The sequence below is a fragment of the Carassius auratus genome, chromosome 36, assembly GCF_003368295.1.
Source record: "Carassius auratus strain Wakin chromosome 36, ASM336829v1, whole genome shotgun sequence".
Lineage (NCBI taxonomy): Eukaryota > Metazoa > Chordata > Actinopteri > Cypriniformes > Cyprinidae > Carassius > Carassius auratus.
In genome coordinates, this window is record NC_039278.1 from 10,115,310 (window position 1) to 10,128,149 (window position 12,840).

The 12,840-nt window shown below is 35.4% G+C and overlaps 1 protein-coding gene across 19 annotated transcripts in view; it reads right to left on the bottom strand.

Moving 5' to 3' along the window:
* Window positions 1-12,840, bottom strand: part of nfasca (neurofascin homolog (chicken) a) — a 78,847-nt gene continuing 66,007 nt past the window's right edge. For 11 of the 19 annotated variants that reach the window (XM_026221276.1, XM_026221273.1, XM_026221274.1 and 8 more), the window contains 6 exons: window positions 11,588-11,737; window positions 10,117-10,245; window positions 9,873-9,942; window positions 7,855-7,866; window positions 6,539-6,556; window positions 1-3,493 (listed from right to left, as the gene is read on the bottom strand). In XM_026221276.1, coding sequence (XP_026077061.1) covers window positions 3,265-3,493; window positions 6,539-6,556; window positions 7,855-7,866; window positions 9,873-9,942; window positions 10,117-10,245; window positions 11,588-11,737 — 608 coding nt within the window. In that variant the 3' untranslated portion in view covers window positions 1-3,264. Of the gene's footprint in view, window positions 3,494-6,538; window positions 6,557-7,854; window positions 7,867-9,075; window positions 9,691-9,872; window positions 9,943-10,116; window positions 10,246-11,587; window positions 11,738-12,840 lie in introns of those variants that run through there. The other 8 variants (XM_026221291.1, XM_026221290.1, XM_026221287.1 and 5 more) reach the window with 4 other exon arrangements.

The window sequence follows — 12,840 nt, forward strand, 5'->3', positions numbered from 1 at the left end:
TTTGAGAAAATGACACAGCTTTACTATAAACAAAGGCGTCTCAAGCAGATTAAGTTGCAGCATCTCATCATACACGCATACAATAATGATTGACCATTTCTATGCCCAGATTTGCAGAATAAAGTGTTAACCTGCATGATAAGCAATTAAAAAAAAGCTGCTCCGATGCACAAATGGCTCAAAATACAAGAAGGATGACAATAATAATCAATGTATGTGTCATGAGAACAGCGGTGGCAATTATTGATTACTTTTTGTTTTATGGTGACTAGCATGTTACCAGTTCACAAGAACACAGATGATTGGGAGAAAGACAGAATTAGCAGTTTACCAACAAATATATAGTTGTATATATTCTTTGAACATCACAAGCCCAGTTCAACTCATGGACAGGGGAACAATCTGTGAAGACAATAAAAGTGGCAGCAGAATTTCAAGGCAAGGTTGGACAAAATAAGTTCAAGCTGACTCTGATTTGCCTTGATGTTAAACTGTGTGACTCACAAAGCTACAGCAAAGCAACGTGTGATCTATAGAGTTGTCTGTGCTTGTAGGTCGCTACAAAAACTGGTAGACTAGGCTTACTGTGCAGAACACAGAACAGAGAAAGGCAAACGGGGAAAGTATTGCTTTGAGGTACTGGAGAGAAAGCAGATCTGATGGGTCCATTGAACTTCATTAACATCTATATCTTTCCTGCGAAGGCATCGTATACGACACTGCATCCCTGTCAGGAACTCACGACCTGATATTCAGCCTTTTCAAAGAGCACGATAGATCAGCTGGGCCGTGTCACATGTGAAAGGCATTATGGGAGCCTGTGGTGAAGTAACACATGAACAGGAAATGACACATTCAACACAATTCAAATGTTTACAAAAAAGGTATCATCCTCAGTGCAGAATGCTACAATGGTACAGCTTTTTACATTATGGTGTCAGCCGGTGTTAATTCAAGATGTGAGTGATGAACTTTGTCACAATTGCAATGACTAGACACAAAAACAAGTCTCATTCAAAAGCCTAAGATCACCGGCAGAACCCGAATTCAAACCTGTGCCTGGAGTCTTCCATTTTGGGATGCACCAAAAAAGCATTTTAATTACTTATTGTAACACAATAAACTTGCGCATAAAGAAAAGAGGATATTTACATCATGATTGAGGCCTTATTGGAGAAAAATAAATGCACAACATTTCCATTTTATGGTACAGGATGTAGAACTTCCATTAAATAGCAGTGATATGACATTAATACTAAAAGAGAGGCACAATTAACAAATAAGACATACTCTTTTTAATGGTGACATCACATATCACATTTTACATTGCCACAAACATTGTCCTTGATCTCTGAAGTTTACACAGAGAAGCTTCCACAATGTGCTAACATCACAGCTCAGACTCTGAGAAGCTGTTGTGCAGTCATCAATAAATTATTAATATATTAGTCACTATTATTTTTATAAATAAAAATCCAGATAAATATGTAAAAGGGTCCAAAGGTTTGATGCACTGACATTGTTTTGTAATTTAATAAACATTTCTCATTACAATTTAGTTTCAGAATTTCTTAATGTATTTTTTTTTTCTTTTTTTTTTTACCATTTGCTTTAATCACAGCAGAAATGAAGCTGTGTGAGCTCAAAACGTTTGTGTAAAACCAAACGATCATGTTCTCCAGCAGGATTTGAGAGCATCCCAAGACACTCTTTGAATGCAGAAGTGTAGCGAGTCACAAGAGACTCATTATTTCAATCTTAAAGTTGGATTAACAGAAGTGGCGATCGTGTTTTTTTTTCCTATTCTGAGGTAATCCGAGTGAAACAGTTCTCGAACAAAACAAAGGTGATTTTGTAATTTGAGAACTGATTACGAAAAGGCATATTCATTTTTTTTTTACACTTAATTGTTGCATAAAATTTAAGAATTGTGAATTTAGATTTCATGTTGACTTTAAATGCATCATATTTTTAAAAAAAATCTTAAAATGTTGTTCATTTCCAGGTGCAATTAAAAAACTCCCAGGTTTTCAGTGTGGCCTCAGACTTTTGAAGCCTACAGTAAGTACACAGTAGTGCAGAAGATAAAGTAATGGTAGTATTATGAGAGCACAGGTATAGAGTGGCACTACAATTACAGTGGCATGTCTTCAGGGCAGTGTCTCAGCAAACACTCCAGACAAAGACAATCAACACTGGATCAACCCCAAACAATATGTACACTTCTCATTAGCGACTCTGTATGTCTAGAAATCCTCCTATGAAAACCCAGTTATGTAATGATGCACCCCAAACTTTCTTAGACCCCTCGAAGAAACTTATCTGATGCTGAAATTTCCACCAAGTTGATTTAAAAAAAAAAAAAAAGAATGAAAACCAATCTTCATCATTCTCTTTTGAGGACTATATAAAGCAAGTCTTATAAAAAAATGAATATATCATTGTGTATTTAACTCTTCGTATTACAATCTCTACATTGTCCTTTGCACTAAAATACTACCATGCTACAAAATATTGTCTTTTTTTCTTCATTTACACGTGATGCCATCTAACCTCGGCTGATAAATATTGGTGGCATTTTATAGTTGCAGCCAGTGAAAATATATTAACAGAGCAACGGCAAATGAAAGCATGATATCAGTCCCTGTATACAGATATACAGCCAGGACTGAAGGTGTTTTTTTCTTTGCAAAAGTCAACATAAAAAAGTAAACATGAGATTCTAATGTCCAATTATAACCCAAAAGCATGATAATGATAATAGTGCATAGTTTTATAAAGCACATCAAACCGTGCCAGCACTGTATACAGAATTCATGTTTTTGGACATATCTATCTGAGGTGGGGGAAAAAAAGGATCATTCACTGCGGAAATATCAATATGATAAACGTATTTGCCGACATTCTGCAGTTAGGTCGACCCACAGTTGATATGTCACAGGTCTGGTGCTTGTTCTTCCGTTTCTTTGATGCTAGCTACAGTTAAGAGGAGGAGGAAGGGGCAGATTAAAGATTTACAAAATAAAAAAAGAAGAGAATAAACCACATGAAAAGCTTGAAAGTCCGCCCCCTCGCCCTAAAGGCACACTAAAGTCCGTGTGGGGCACCTGCCTTTCCCCATCCCTTGTTCAGAAGGATCATGCACTCCAGTGCGTTGTATGTGAATACTTGTAATTCTCTCTGTATGTGTATATATATATATATATATATGTATTTTTATGCGTGTAGTGGCTCCCCCTTTCCCGCTGTGCTCCGGTCAGGGTACTATGCCAGAGAGTAGATGACATTAACAGGTGACGTGGCTTCTGAGCTCTCGTTTCCTTCCGTCTCCTCTTTGTCCTTCTTAACTGTGTACTGGCCAATGAAAGAGCCGTCCTCGTTGAATTGGCCATCTCCTCCTTCACCATAGTCCACCAGACTGTCGTCGCTCTCTTTTACGTTCCCGTCCAGGGACGTCTGGCTAGCCTGTAATGGCTTGTCGTCTTCGTCGCTGCTGTTGGGAGAAAGAGAAAAAGAGTTAGAACATGGTTCGGCTGGTTAGCATGGACCTGTTACAGTAGCACCTGTTGGTGGATGTTGTAACTACAATATCTGGCTGCAATAGTATTTTTCTCTATAGACAACCATTCAAAAGTAGGCATGTATTATGATTACATAAACATTAGCTAGTTAGAAAATATTTTATTGTATATTTTAAGGGCCCTATCATAAACCCATCACAAGTGTTTCAGCCCGACGCAGTTCTCATTTTCCCATCCTGCACCGTGTTGTTTAAATAGCTTTGTTAAATGCATTCGCTCCCATTTGTGCGCCAATGGGCATACTGGTCTAAAAAAGAGGCGTGTTCAGGTGGATTATTGGCGTGTTGCTATTTGGAGGAACTGAAAATAGACTGCGCCATAGACCAATTTAAACCTGGTCTAAAGTCTGGGGCAATATTTTTTCTTTGTTATTTAAAGAGCGTGTTAGTATTATGTGCCTATATGTGGATGCACAACACGCGTACACTTTGCTTATTACACACAAAGGGACACGCTGCAGCACACAAACATTTTTAAAAATGAAAAATTACATTCCGTCAAATAAATAGCGATTTTAAAGACTCTGATTATTTTATTGCACATTACAACAAAAAAAAACACACCCATCACTCATTAAGAGAATAGGGACAACCCGTTTAGACCATGCACCCGGGTGAGCCGGCTTCTTTCCCATCATTAAACTAAACTAAAGCAAAAGTAGATTCGGACACGCTTTCCATGCACGTGTGCCATGTGCTTTAGACCATGTGCTCAGATTGTTAAAAAAGGGCCCTAAATGTTTTTCTTATATTATTATATATGACATTATTCTTTTGTTTTTGTTTTTGAAAGAAGTCTCATGCTCACCAAGGCTGAATTTATTTGATTAAATTACAGTAAAATCCATATTATAAATATTTTAAAATGTAATTAATTCCTGTGATATCAGCCATTACTCCAGTCTTCAGTGTCACATGATCCTTCAGAAACAATTCTAATATGCTGATTTTATTATCAAGTCAGGACACTTTGATGCATAGAAAGTTTAAAAGTTCAACTTTTTATGTTTATTTTTGACAGGAATCTTTTGTTACATTATAAATACTTAAGACATACAGTATAAGTATTAATAATACGTATAATAATAAAAAAAAACACTTCCTTACTCCAAACATTTGTACAGTCTCTCTCCATCTCTCTCTGTCAATATATTTTATTATTATAGACATACACCTTATTTATATAATGTTAATCTATTCAGCCTTGTCAAGGTGACACTTTTATGACTCCAAAGTTATCAGTCATATAACATTTACTGATGATTGCTTTAAAAAAATGCTTATGATAATAATAAAAATCCTTACAGAGATTAATAGTAAAGTTAACAAATACATTTATCCAGGTAGTGTAAATCTTAACCCTGGGGAAATAAACTAGGATAAGAGGGCTTTGAACCAATAAAAAGAGTTTTGAAATTCCCTCAAGGTTCGATGCCAAATAAATAAAGATAAACCAGGGGAGAATACTACTATGTAAACATATTTCCCAGATACAATATGTGGCATCTAAATTTAATGAAAATTTCAAAATAATTGATAGTTTTAACTTTTTTAAAACTATTCCAACTTGACCATGCTGAGAAAAACATTTACAATCTCACTTTTGAGAAACTTTAAGGAGAAAAAAAAAACTCCCAAGGTGAAAGAACCACAAATTTATTACTAAAGATAAAGACAAAGCTCTTTGCTCTCCACTCTTTGTATTCTATGAAGGATGTCATGGCTATAAATTATTCATTGAACTATATTATCACAGGTGGATCTTTCATCCCCTGTCCTGTCCATGCCCAAACACATGCGACTCGTATTAAAACGAACCTCTGCTGGGCAGTAAGAGTGTCATGCATGATGAACTGAGAAGCACAGTAAAACCGTAAACAATAAAGCAACATCTATCAGATCCTGAAAACCGCTGACTTAACATAGAGGTCCATCTTTAATTTCATGTAATATCCATGGACCTTGTTGTAAACTGTATTACGGATGGGCTGTTAAATTGGAATATAAATAAACTACTCTGTCCTCTCACAAAACAAGGTTTACAACCAGGCTCCATCATATTATCCATGGGTCATAAAAATGATTTTACCAACTGTATATATTGTCTCTATGAACAAGAATCAATTCTGCATTAAATGTCAACATTAAATATAAATAGAATACTATTACCAGTGACACGGTTCTGAGCATGCACCATGACAACTGGAAAAAATCATGGCAGTTTAGTCATTTATCTTTAGATTCAATAAGGCACAATCAGGAAATGCTTTTCCCCCACCAAACACACACTCTGCACCAGCAAGATTTCAGGGAATAATGAGAATGAGTTTTTGATTTAATCGATCAGTCCTCAAACTCACAGTATCAACAGCTTGAATGATGTGAATAGAAATGTTCAATAATCAACATGTATTTCTCATTGTACATCATTTTTGACAGAATATGTGAAAACTATGACATGATACAAAATTTGGCATGAATCAGGGCTTGTTGTATACGCATATATAAATAAATACATAAATAGGGCTGTCAGTAAAATTCAATTATATATTTTTAATTATTATTAGGGTTGTCAACAATATATATATATATATATATATATATATATATATATATATATATATATATATATATATATATATATATATATATATATATATATATATATATTGTTGACAACCCTATGAGGGATATACATCATTAATCCACTACTATATTAGGTAAATCGTAGCAAAATTAAATTTTGATTCATGAATTCATGTTAGAGTGACAGAAAAATTTTTTCATGGAAGAATATAAGTTAGTAATAAATGTTATGTTTTGTATGCTTTCAATCATTTATCAATAGTAAAAGAGAAGGACATGTATGAATCGATTAAAATAAAAAAAATGCATTAGTTCAAGATTAAGTAGTCCAAAGGCAGATGAAATAAGTTCTCTTAGTAGCTCTTTTCATACCTTTCTCTTTCAAGAGACCTTCATTGGACCAACAGGAATGGAAAACACCCAAGAATAAAAAAAATCATTGAGGGGAGAAAAAGTGAGAAAAATGAATAAAACAAAACATCTGTGTCATCAAAGAGGCACTTAAAAGAAAAATAAGAGGAAAACGAAAATGATGCAGTGAACATCATAATTATAAACAGCCCTATGGCAAATAATCATTTGTTAGCTTTTTGCTTATTTTCTAGATGTGGCACCCAATTGAATACAGATTAGCGACAAAACCCATGGGCTCTGATCTCCAGCAGACTCTTCTCTCAGACTGAAGGAAATGCATTAGAAATTCTGAAAGCCAAAGGGTATCGTAGTCTCAATGAACTGAAAAAAAACATACATTTTGCTAGCAAACTCCTTGCATGCAAATTTGCGTCAATTGAGTTTCCTCTGAACAAAGCAAAGTCATTTTCACATTTCATGCTGTCATTGACTATTGTGTACTTTGCTTTCTATTGAACAAAATTTCAAGGGTGTTAAACATAGGAAGAAGAACCTTGGATCCTTTCTGACAAATTAACCTTGACATTACAGTACCAGCTTATAAAAAATTATTAACTGGTGAATCATGACTATTATTCTTTTTTTTATATAATAAAGAGACAACATTATTTTAAGAGGGAATGAAGTGCTTCAGTACTTGACATTTTATTTCTTTTTATGAAGCATAAGTGGTTTAAGTGGTGCACACTGATGTTTACAGCACTGTGTCCTAAACTGGCAAGTTTGCTGTTACTAAAAAGCAAAAGAGCTTCAGATACCAAACAATCCAAACACATTATGTTTAGGGTGACAATATGTCTCTTTCTCCAAAATTATGTAAAATATCTGGGTTTTGGCCAGGTTTTTCTATCGTTATCGTACTTGATGAAGTTAATAACAATGATGAAAAGTAGCCATCATTTTAGGCAATTTAGAAATTCCGGCCAGGACATGTCTGGGAAAAAGAGGACATATGGTCACCCTATTTATGTTTAAAAAAACCCTGAAAACATCCTGTCACTATCCACATCTAGTTTACAAAATTACGGAGCTGCTAGTAGCTGGCTTTTAGCCCCTAGCTGCTTTATTGCATTGTGTTTGGTTAAGACATGGTATGTTTACTTTCATAAAATTGCTGGATTGCATTCAAAACAAAAGGACCCAGGAGTTTAACACCTTTGAAGAGCTCAAACACTGATTAGATAGCAGCTTTAGACCCATTTGACATTTTGTCATCCACTTGAATGCTAACCAATGACATGCTCAGGCAGAGATGATGTGATGAAACCAAATACCTGTTCTCGTTCCTTAACAACCCAGTCGCCAATTTGATATAGGGGGAAGAAAGGGTTCATGAAGATGGAGTTCACATGTTAGATGGAGAGAGATATTAATGCGAGCCATTGAATAAGTGGAAAAGGAGGGCTTAGCAAAACTAACACTTAGCATGAATAAGCTAATCAGCTACTGAAGATCTGTGGCCTTGATCTCCTTAAAGTGACAAAAGGCGAACCGTTTAATGTCACGTAACTGTTAATAATGAAACTGCTGTGACACACGAGTGGTTTTATTAAAAATGATGTAGTCTAAACGGTTAGAGCAAGTTTTTCAATTAGTGGTTAAGAGGATTACTTTAAATCAAACTATAAATCCGTGTTACATTTTTACAGATATGTCAAATGTAGCTTAGATGCAGTATTAGAGAAGCTATTGCTGTATCTGAAACCACTCTCTATACCCTATATAGTGCATTATTTCTGATGTCAGCCATTTTGCAGTGGTGTTCAAACTCTGAGTCCCTACATTCACGTTTATACCCACAATACATGCTTTGAGCGTATATCCCATGTATGTATGTACACTGGCTAAATCACTATTTGTCAAAACCCACCCCAGACTCTCTCACGTAATTTTGTCACTCCTTGCACTCAACTGCCATACGTTAGCGAATGAGTGAACAAGTGAGTGATTTCAGAAACAGCACATGTTTAGCTTGCTACGCTAATCAAGCTACCTTTTTGAAATTTAACATGTTAAAATTTACAAACAAAAACAGCTAACTGCAATATGAAACTATTTATGTTGTCATCCACCTGAAAATATTTTGAGTTTGAAGGTTGCTATATTCGCAACAAGTAAAAGTAACATGACGATTATTAGCTTTTCAAGCTAGAGATATTGGTTCAGACATTTTATGTCTGTCTGAAGCCCTCACTAACACTTCCCTTTATTCTTTGCACCCAGGTTGTAATATCCACACCATATTGAAAGAAGTGGTCTTATACAACAAAACCTTGAAAACAAATTATGAAAGGTAGGAAAAAAAGTTTGTTTAAGTTCACACTGCCTTAACAAATGCCTACAGGCTAACACACCGATCCGAAAAAAAGCCACAAGCACAAAAGCCACCAGTGCTTTTATTGTCCACTTCAGCTAAAATTATTCTAAATAGTTTTCTTTAATTAAAAAAAAAAAAAAAAAAAAAATTATATATATATATATAACTTTAGAAAATGTTGCACTTACTGTAAATAGGCTTACAATGACGTATTCAAATTAATAAAACTGAAATAAAAGTAATAAAAGTATACAGGATAACATAACTGACAAATTCAAATGAAAACTGAAAATCTAAAAATAAAAGTTCATATTTTTATTAAAAATATAAATAAACACTATATGATAATGTATAAATAATACTAAAGTAAGATTGTCAAGCACTGGATGTTGGTGTTTGTTGGGGCAGTGTGAACACATTGGGTATTATAGGACTTCAGGTTGTGAAGTTATGAGATCTGTCTGGTTTAGAGAGCAGAGGTAGAACTGTACAGGGAGGACTCATTTACAGTAGCTGCTGTTGGTGAGGATGGTAAGAGTTTTTAACTCCATGTCAAGCACAGTTTCCTGAGAATCTGGTGCATTGTTTTCCTACTGCTGGTCAGCAAACAGATCTATCAACCACCAGCAGGCTTAGTTTGTGTTTAATACAAAAGCCTCATCAACAAATGTTTTTGAGGGCATTTATGTAATTTGTTATTTAATATCTGTTTGGTTTACATGGTTAGTTGTTATTTTGGATTAAAAGGAGAAAGGCATTTTCCCCTCTGCAGGGTGAGAGCTAAGTTCAGGACCTGTAACAGGTGAAACAAAGTTATTGATCAAGAGGTTCAGTATCATAAATAGCAGAGAGTGCATATCAACAATTCTAAAGTAAGATTATTGAAAGCCCTTTCCCGAATATGAACCCGAATAACTGCATGTTTATGGAAAAAGCTTATGTTTATGGTAAAAGTGATGAAAAGTGCAAACTTACTGATAGTCAAATGAACCATCTTGGTCTTTATGGTCAACAGAATCTAAGGGGAGGTCTTTCTTTTCTCTTACTGATAACAAAAAAAAAAAAAAAAAACATACAACAGTTGATTAGGGACATGTAAATTCAAACCTGCAACTGAAACGCATCAAAAGAAAGACAATTTACATATCATAAATAAACAACCCTATGTTAATATATTACAATTTATGGAAAGTGCATCACCTTTTTTTCACTTATTTACCTGGGTATTTTCCTCCACGACTCCTCTTGATGAAACAAACAATGAGCAGGATCAGAACCAACAGAGCGACGGCACACATCAGCCCAATGAACCAGCCCTGAGTAGCAATGTCTTCCTGTTCCTTGTAAGCTGTTAACAACCAAACACACACACACACACACACACACACACACACAGAAGGGGAGGAAGAAAAGAGAGGTACAGAATGTTTACGTTTCATAACGGTATACACATAAGCAATCATGTCAGAATTCAACTCCCATTTTACACGTTAGGAAGCATGGTCTCTTTCTGCATGATTTGTCGAGTCTGGAGAACAGCTGAACACACTAACACTAAATGGAGACCTTAATTAATCTCACTGACTTTCAGCAACATGGTAGGAGTCCTTTGACAACCATCCTTTATCATAAACACATTAGCGGTGAGAGCAACGGATCTGGATTTGAATAACCCATCCTGATAATAACTTCAGAGCACAGGACACTCTCTCCACGAAGAGTTATTGTGCCTTGGGGAAAGCCCATTGGTTCTGAGCCACCTCTGCAGGGGTCTTATGTAACAGAACCTGAGTAAAGGTCGGTTTAACCGCATCATCAAATACTTAAAATACATCAAATACATACAAAAACTCTTTTTAATAGATGCATCATGCAAAACATTTGAGTCTCTCCTGATATTATAAAGTGGTTCTAGAGAGTGGACTAGATGTTTTTTTAGTTCTCTGTTGAAAGGCATTTGGATACACATAATCCATCAGAAACCAGTTGTGCTGCTTAATATTTTTGTGGAACCTGTGATATATATTTTTTTTATTCTATGAAAAATAGACATTTAAGTATTTTGTAAATTATAAATATAAGCTATAAATATACATTTAAATTGCTTTATTATCCAGATTGAACCATTTATTGCATCCTTGCTGAATACAACTATTAATTTCTTTACATTTATTTTAATGTCTTTCTTTTTTTTTTTCTTACTGTACCCACATTTTTGAACATTGCATCTCATGTCATGATAGTGGCATTTTTATGTGGAAAATCACAGGGATATATCAGTGAAAGAGAAGATTATGAGCTCAATCTTCTATACCTGAAAAACAGAACAAACATCTTACCTAAAATGGCATTTACACGGCTCAAGGACTCTTCTCATTACGAGGATCAATATCTTATCAAATGTACTCTTACACAAAAAGCAGTGAGAGTTTATCTTGCTCGCACCACCTGAAGCACATACAGTATGCATCTTGCTGGAAAATGAGATTGCTAATGAATCTGAAGCTTCGAAAAAAGACAAATGCACAAAATCATTTTTGTTCTCTGGGAAATGAAACCATGCCCTTGGTGTTGCTAGCACAATGCTTTATCAGTTACAAGTAACAGTTACTCATGTGGAAATATGACAAAATACAGTTTGGCCACATGTTGAATCCTTTCTTTCTCCCTTGTGTCTTGGCCACTCCTACCTCTGCCTGTCTCGAACGTGACATAGTCGCTGCTGATGGAGTTATGCTCATCGGAATACACCCGCAACCGATACTTGGCCCCGGCCACCAGACCAGCCAGTTTAATCGGAGGCTGGTGGTTTACTTTTATGCTTTTCATCGACCCATTACCTTCAGGAGGAGACACAAGAGAGGTGCCCATCAAACCGAGCCCATCAAGCTCAACTGACCAAAACCAAGATAGCAGGTCATGTTTGTTAATTGAGGAAATGTGCTGCATCCCTATCCACTCTATATGTGAGATTCTTCTCTGTTCGGTGCGATAATTCTTAAGTGAGATTGTATGAAAATAGTATTTTAGGCATGCTGGGAGTGAAAATACTGGAATATCTTCACTCGGCACACATCAAAGTCTAGCATTGGTGTTTTAAGGGCATCATTTGCTTCAGTGACGCCTGTTAAAAGCTTTGATGTGAAGTTGCCACTTAATATCACACATTTTATTTGCTATAATGAACTCCGGTCTAGAGTAGAGGGAGGTGCACCTTGTCTCAATTACCCATAGACCTCATCTCATCTCTGAGGGAGCCAAAAATGGAGAGACAAATCCCAATGGCACTGTCAAAAGGTGGGCATGATGTTGCAGTGAGGTTTCATGATGTTCATAAGCAACCTAAATGAAATCATCATGCACTGTTCAACTCATGGGTTGGCATGAGTTTGATGCAGATACCTGCATATCAAAATGTGACCATATACAACAGCATTTGAAGCAAGCTGCCATTGTATCATATTAAAAACATAGAGCTACAAGAGTTACAAGAGCTACAAGCTGGTGTTATGAGCTATTTATCCCTTTTAGACAATTCCCATTTTTCCGTACATTCAAAAAACGTAAAAGCTTTAGAGGCAGGGTAGTTGATTTGGTTCAAAAACATTCTCTTCACATCCTGATAGCAATGACAAAGTTAAGCGGTCTAAATATATTTATATATGTGTTTTTTTTAAAGTGTTGACAAAGATGACAAAAATAATGTAAAAACAGAGAATTAAATAAAAACATTTAAATACCAAATATCAGGTTACTATTAGGTGATAGCTGATATATGACACTTTTGTTTTTGGCCTAGCAAGCACTGATATTTCCTTCAGGAAAATGTATATCTAGTTCTTTAATAGCTTTATAAATGTGCCTTCCAAAGCCATATAATTCTCTACCTCTCCATCAGGACCAATGTGCATGTGCATTTAAATTTGATTTATTCCCATATTAC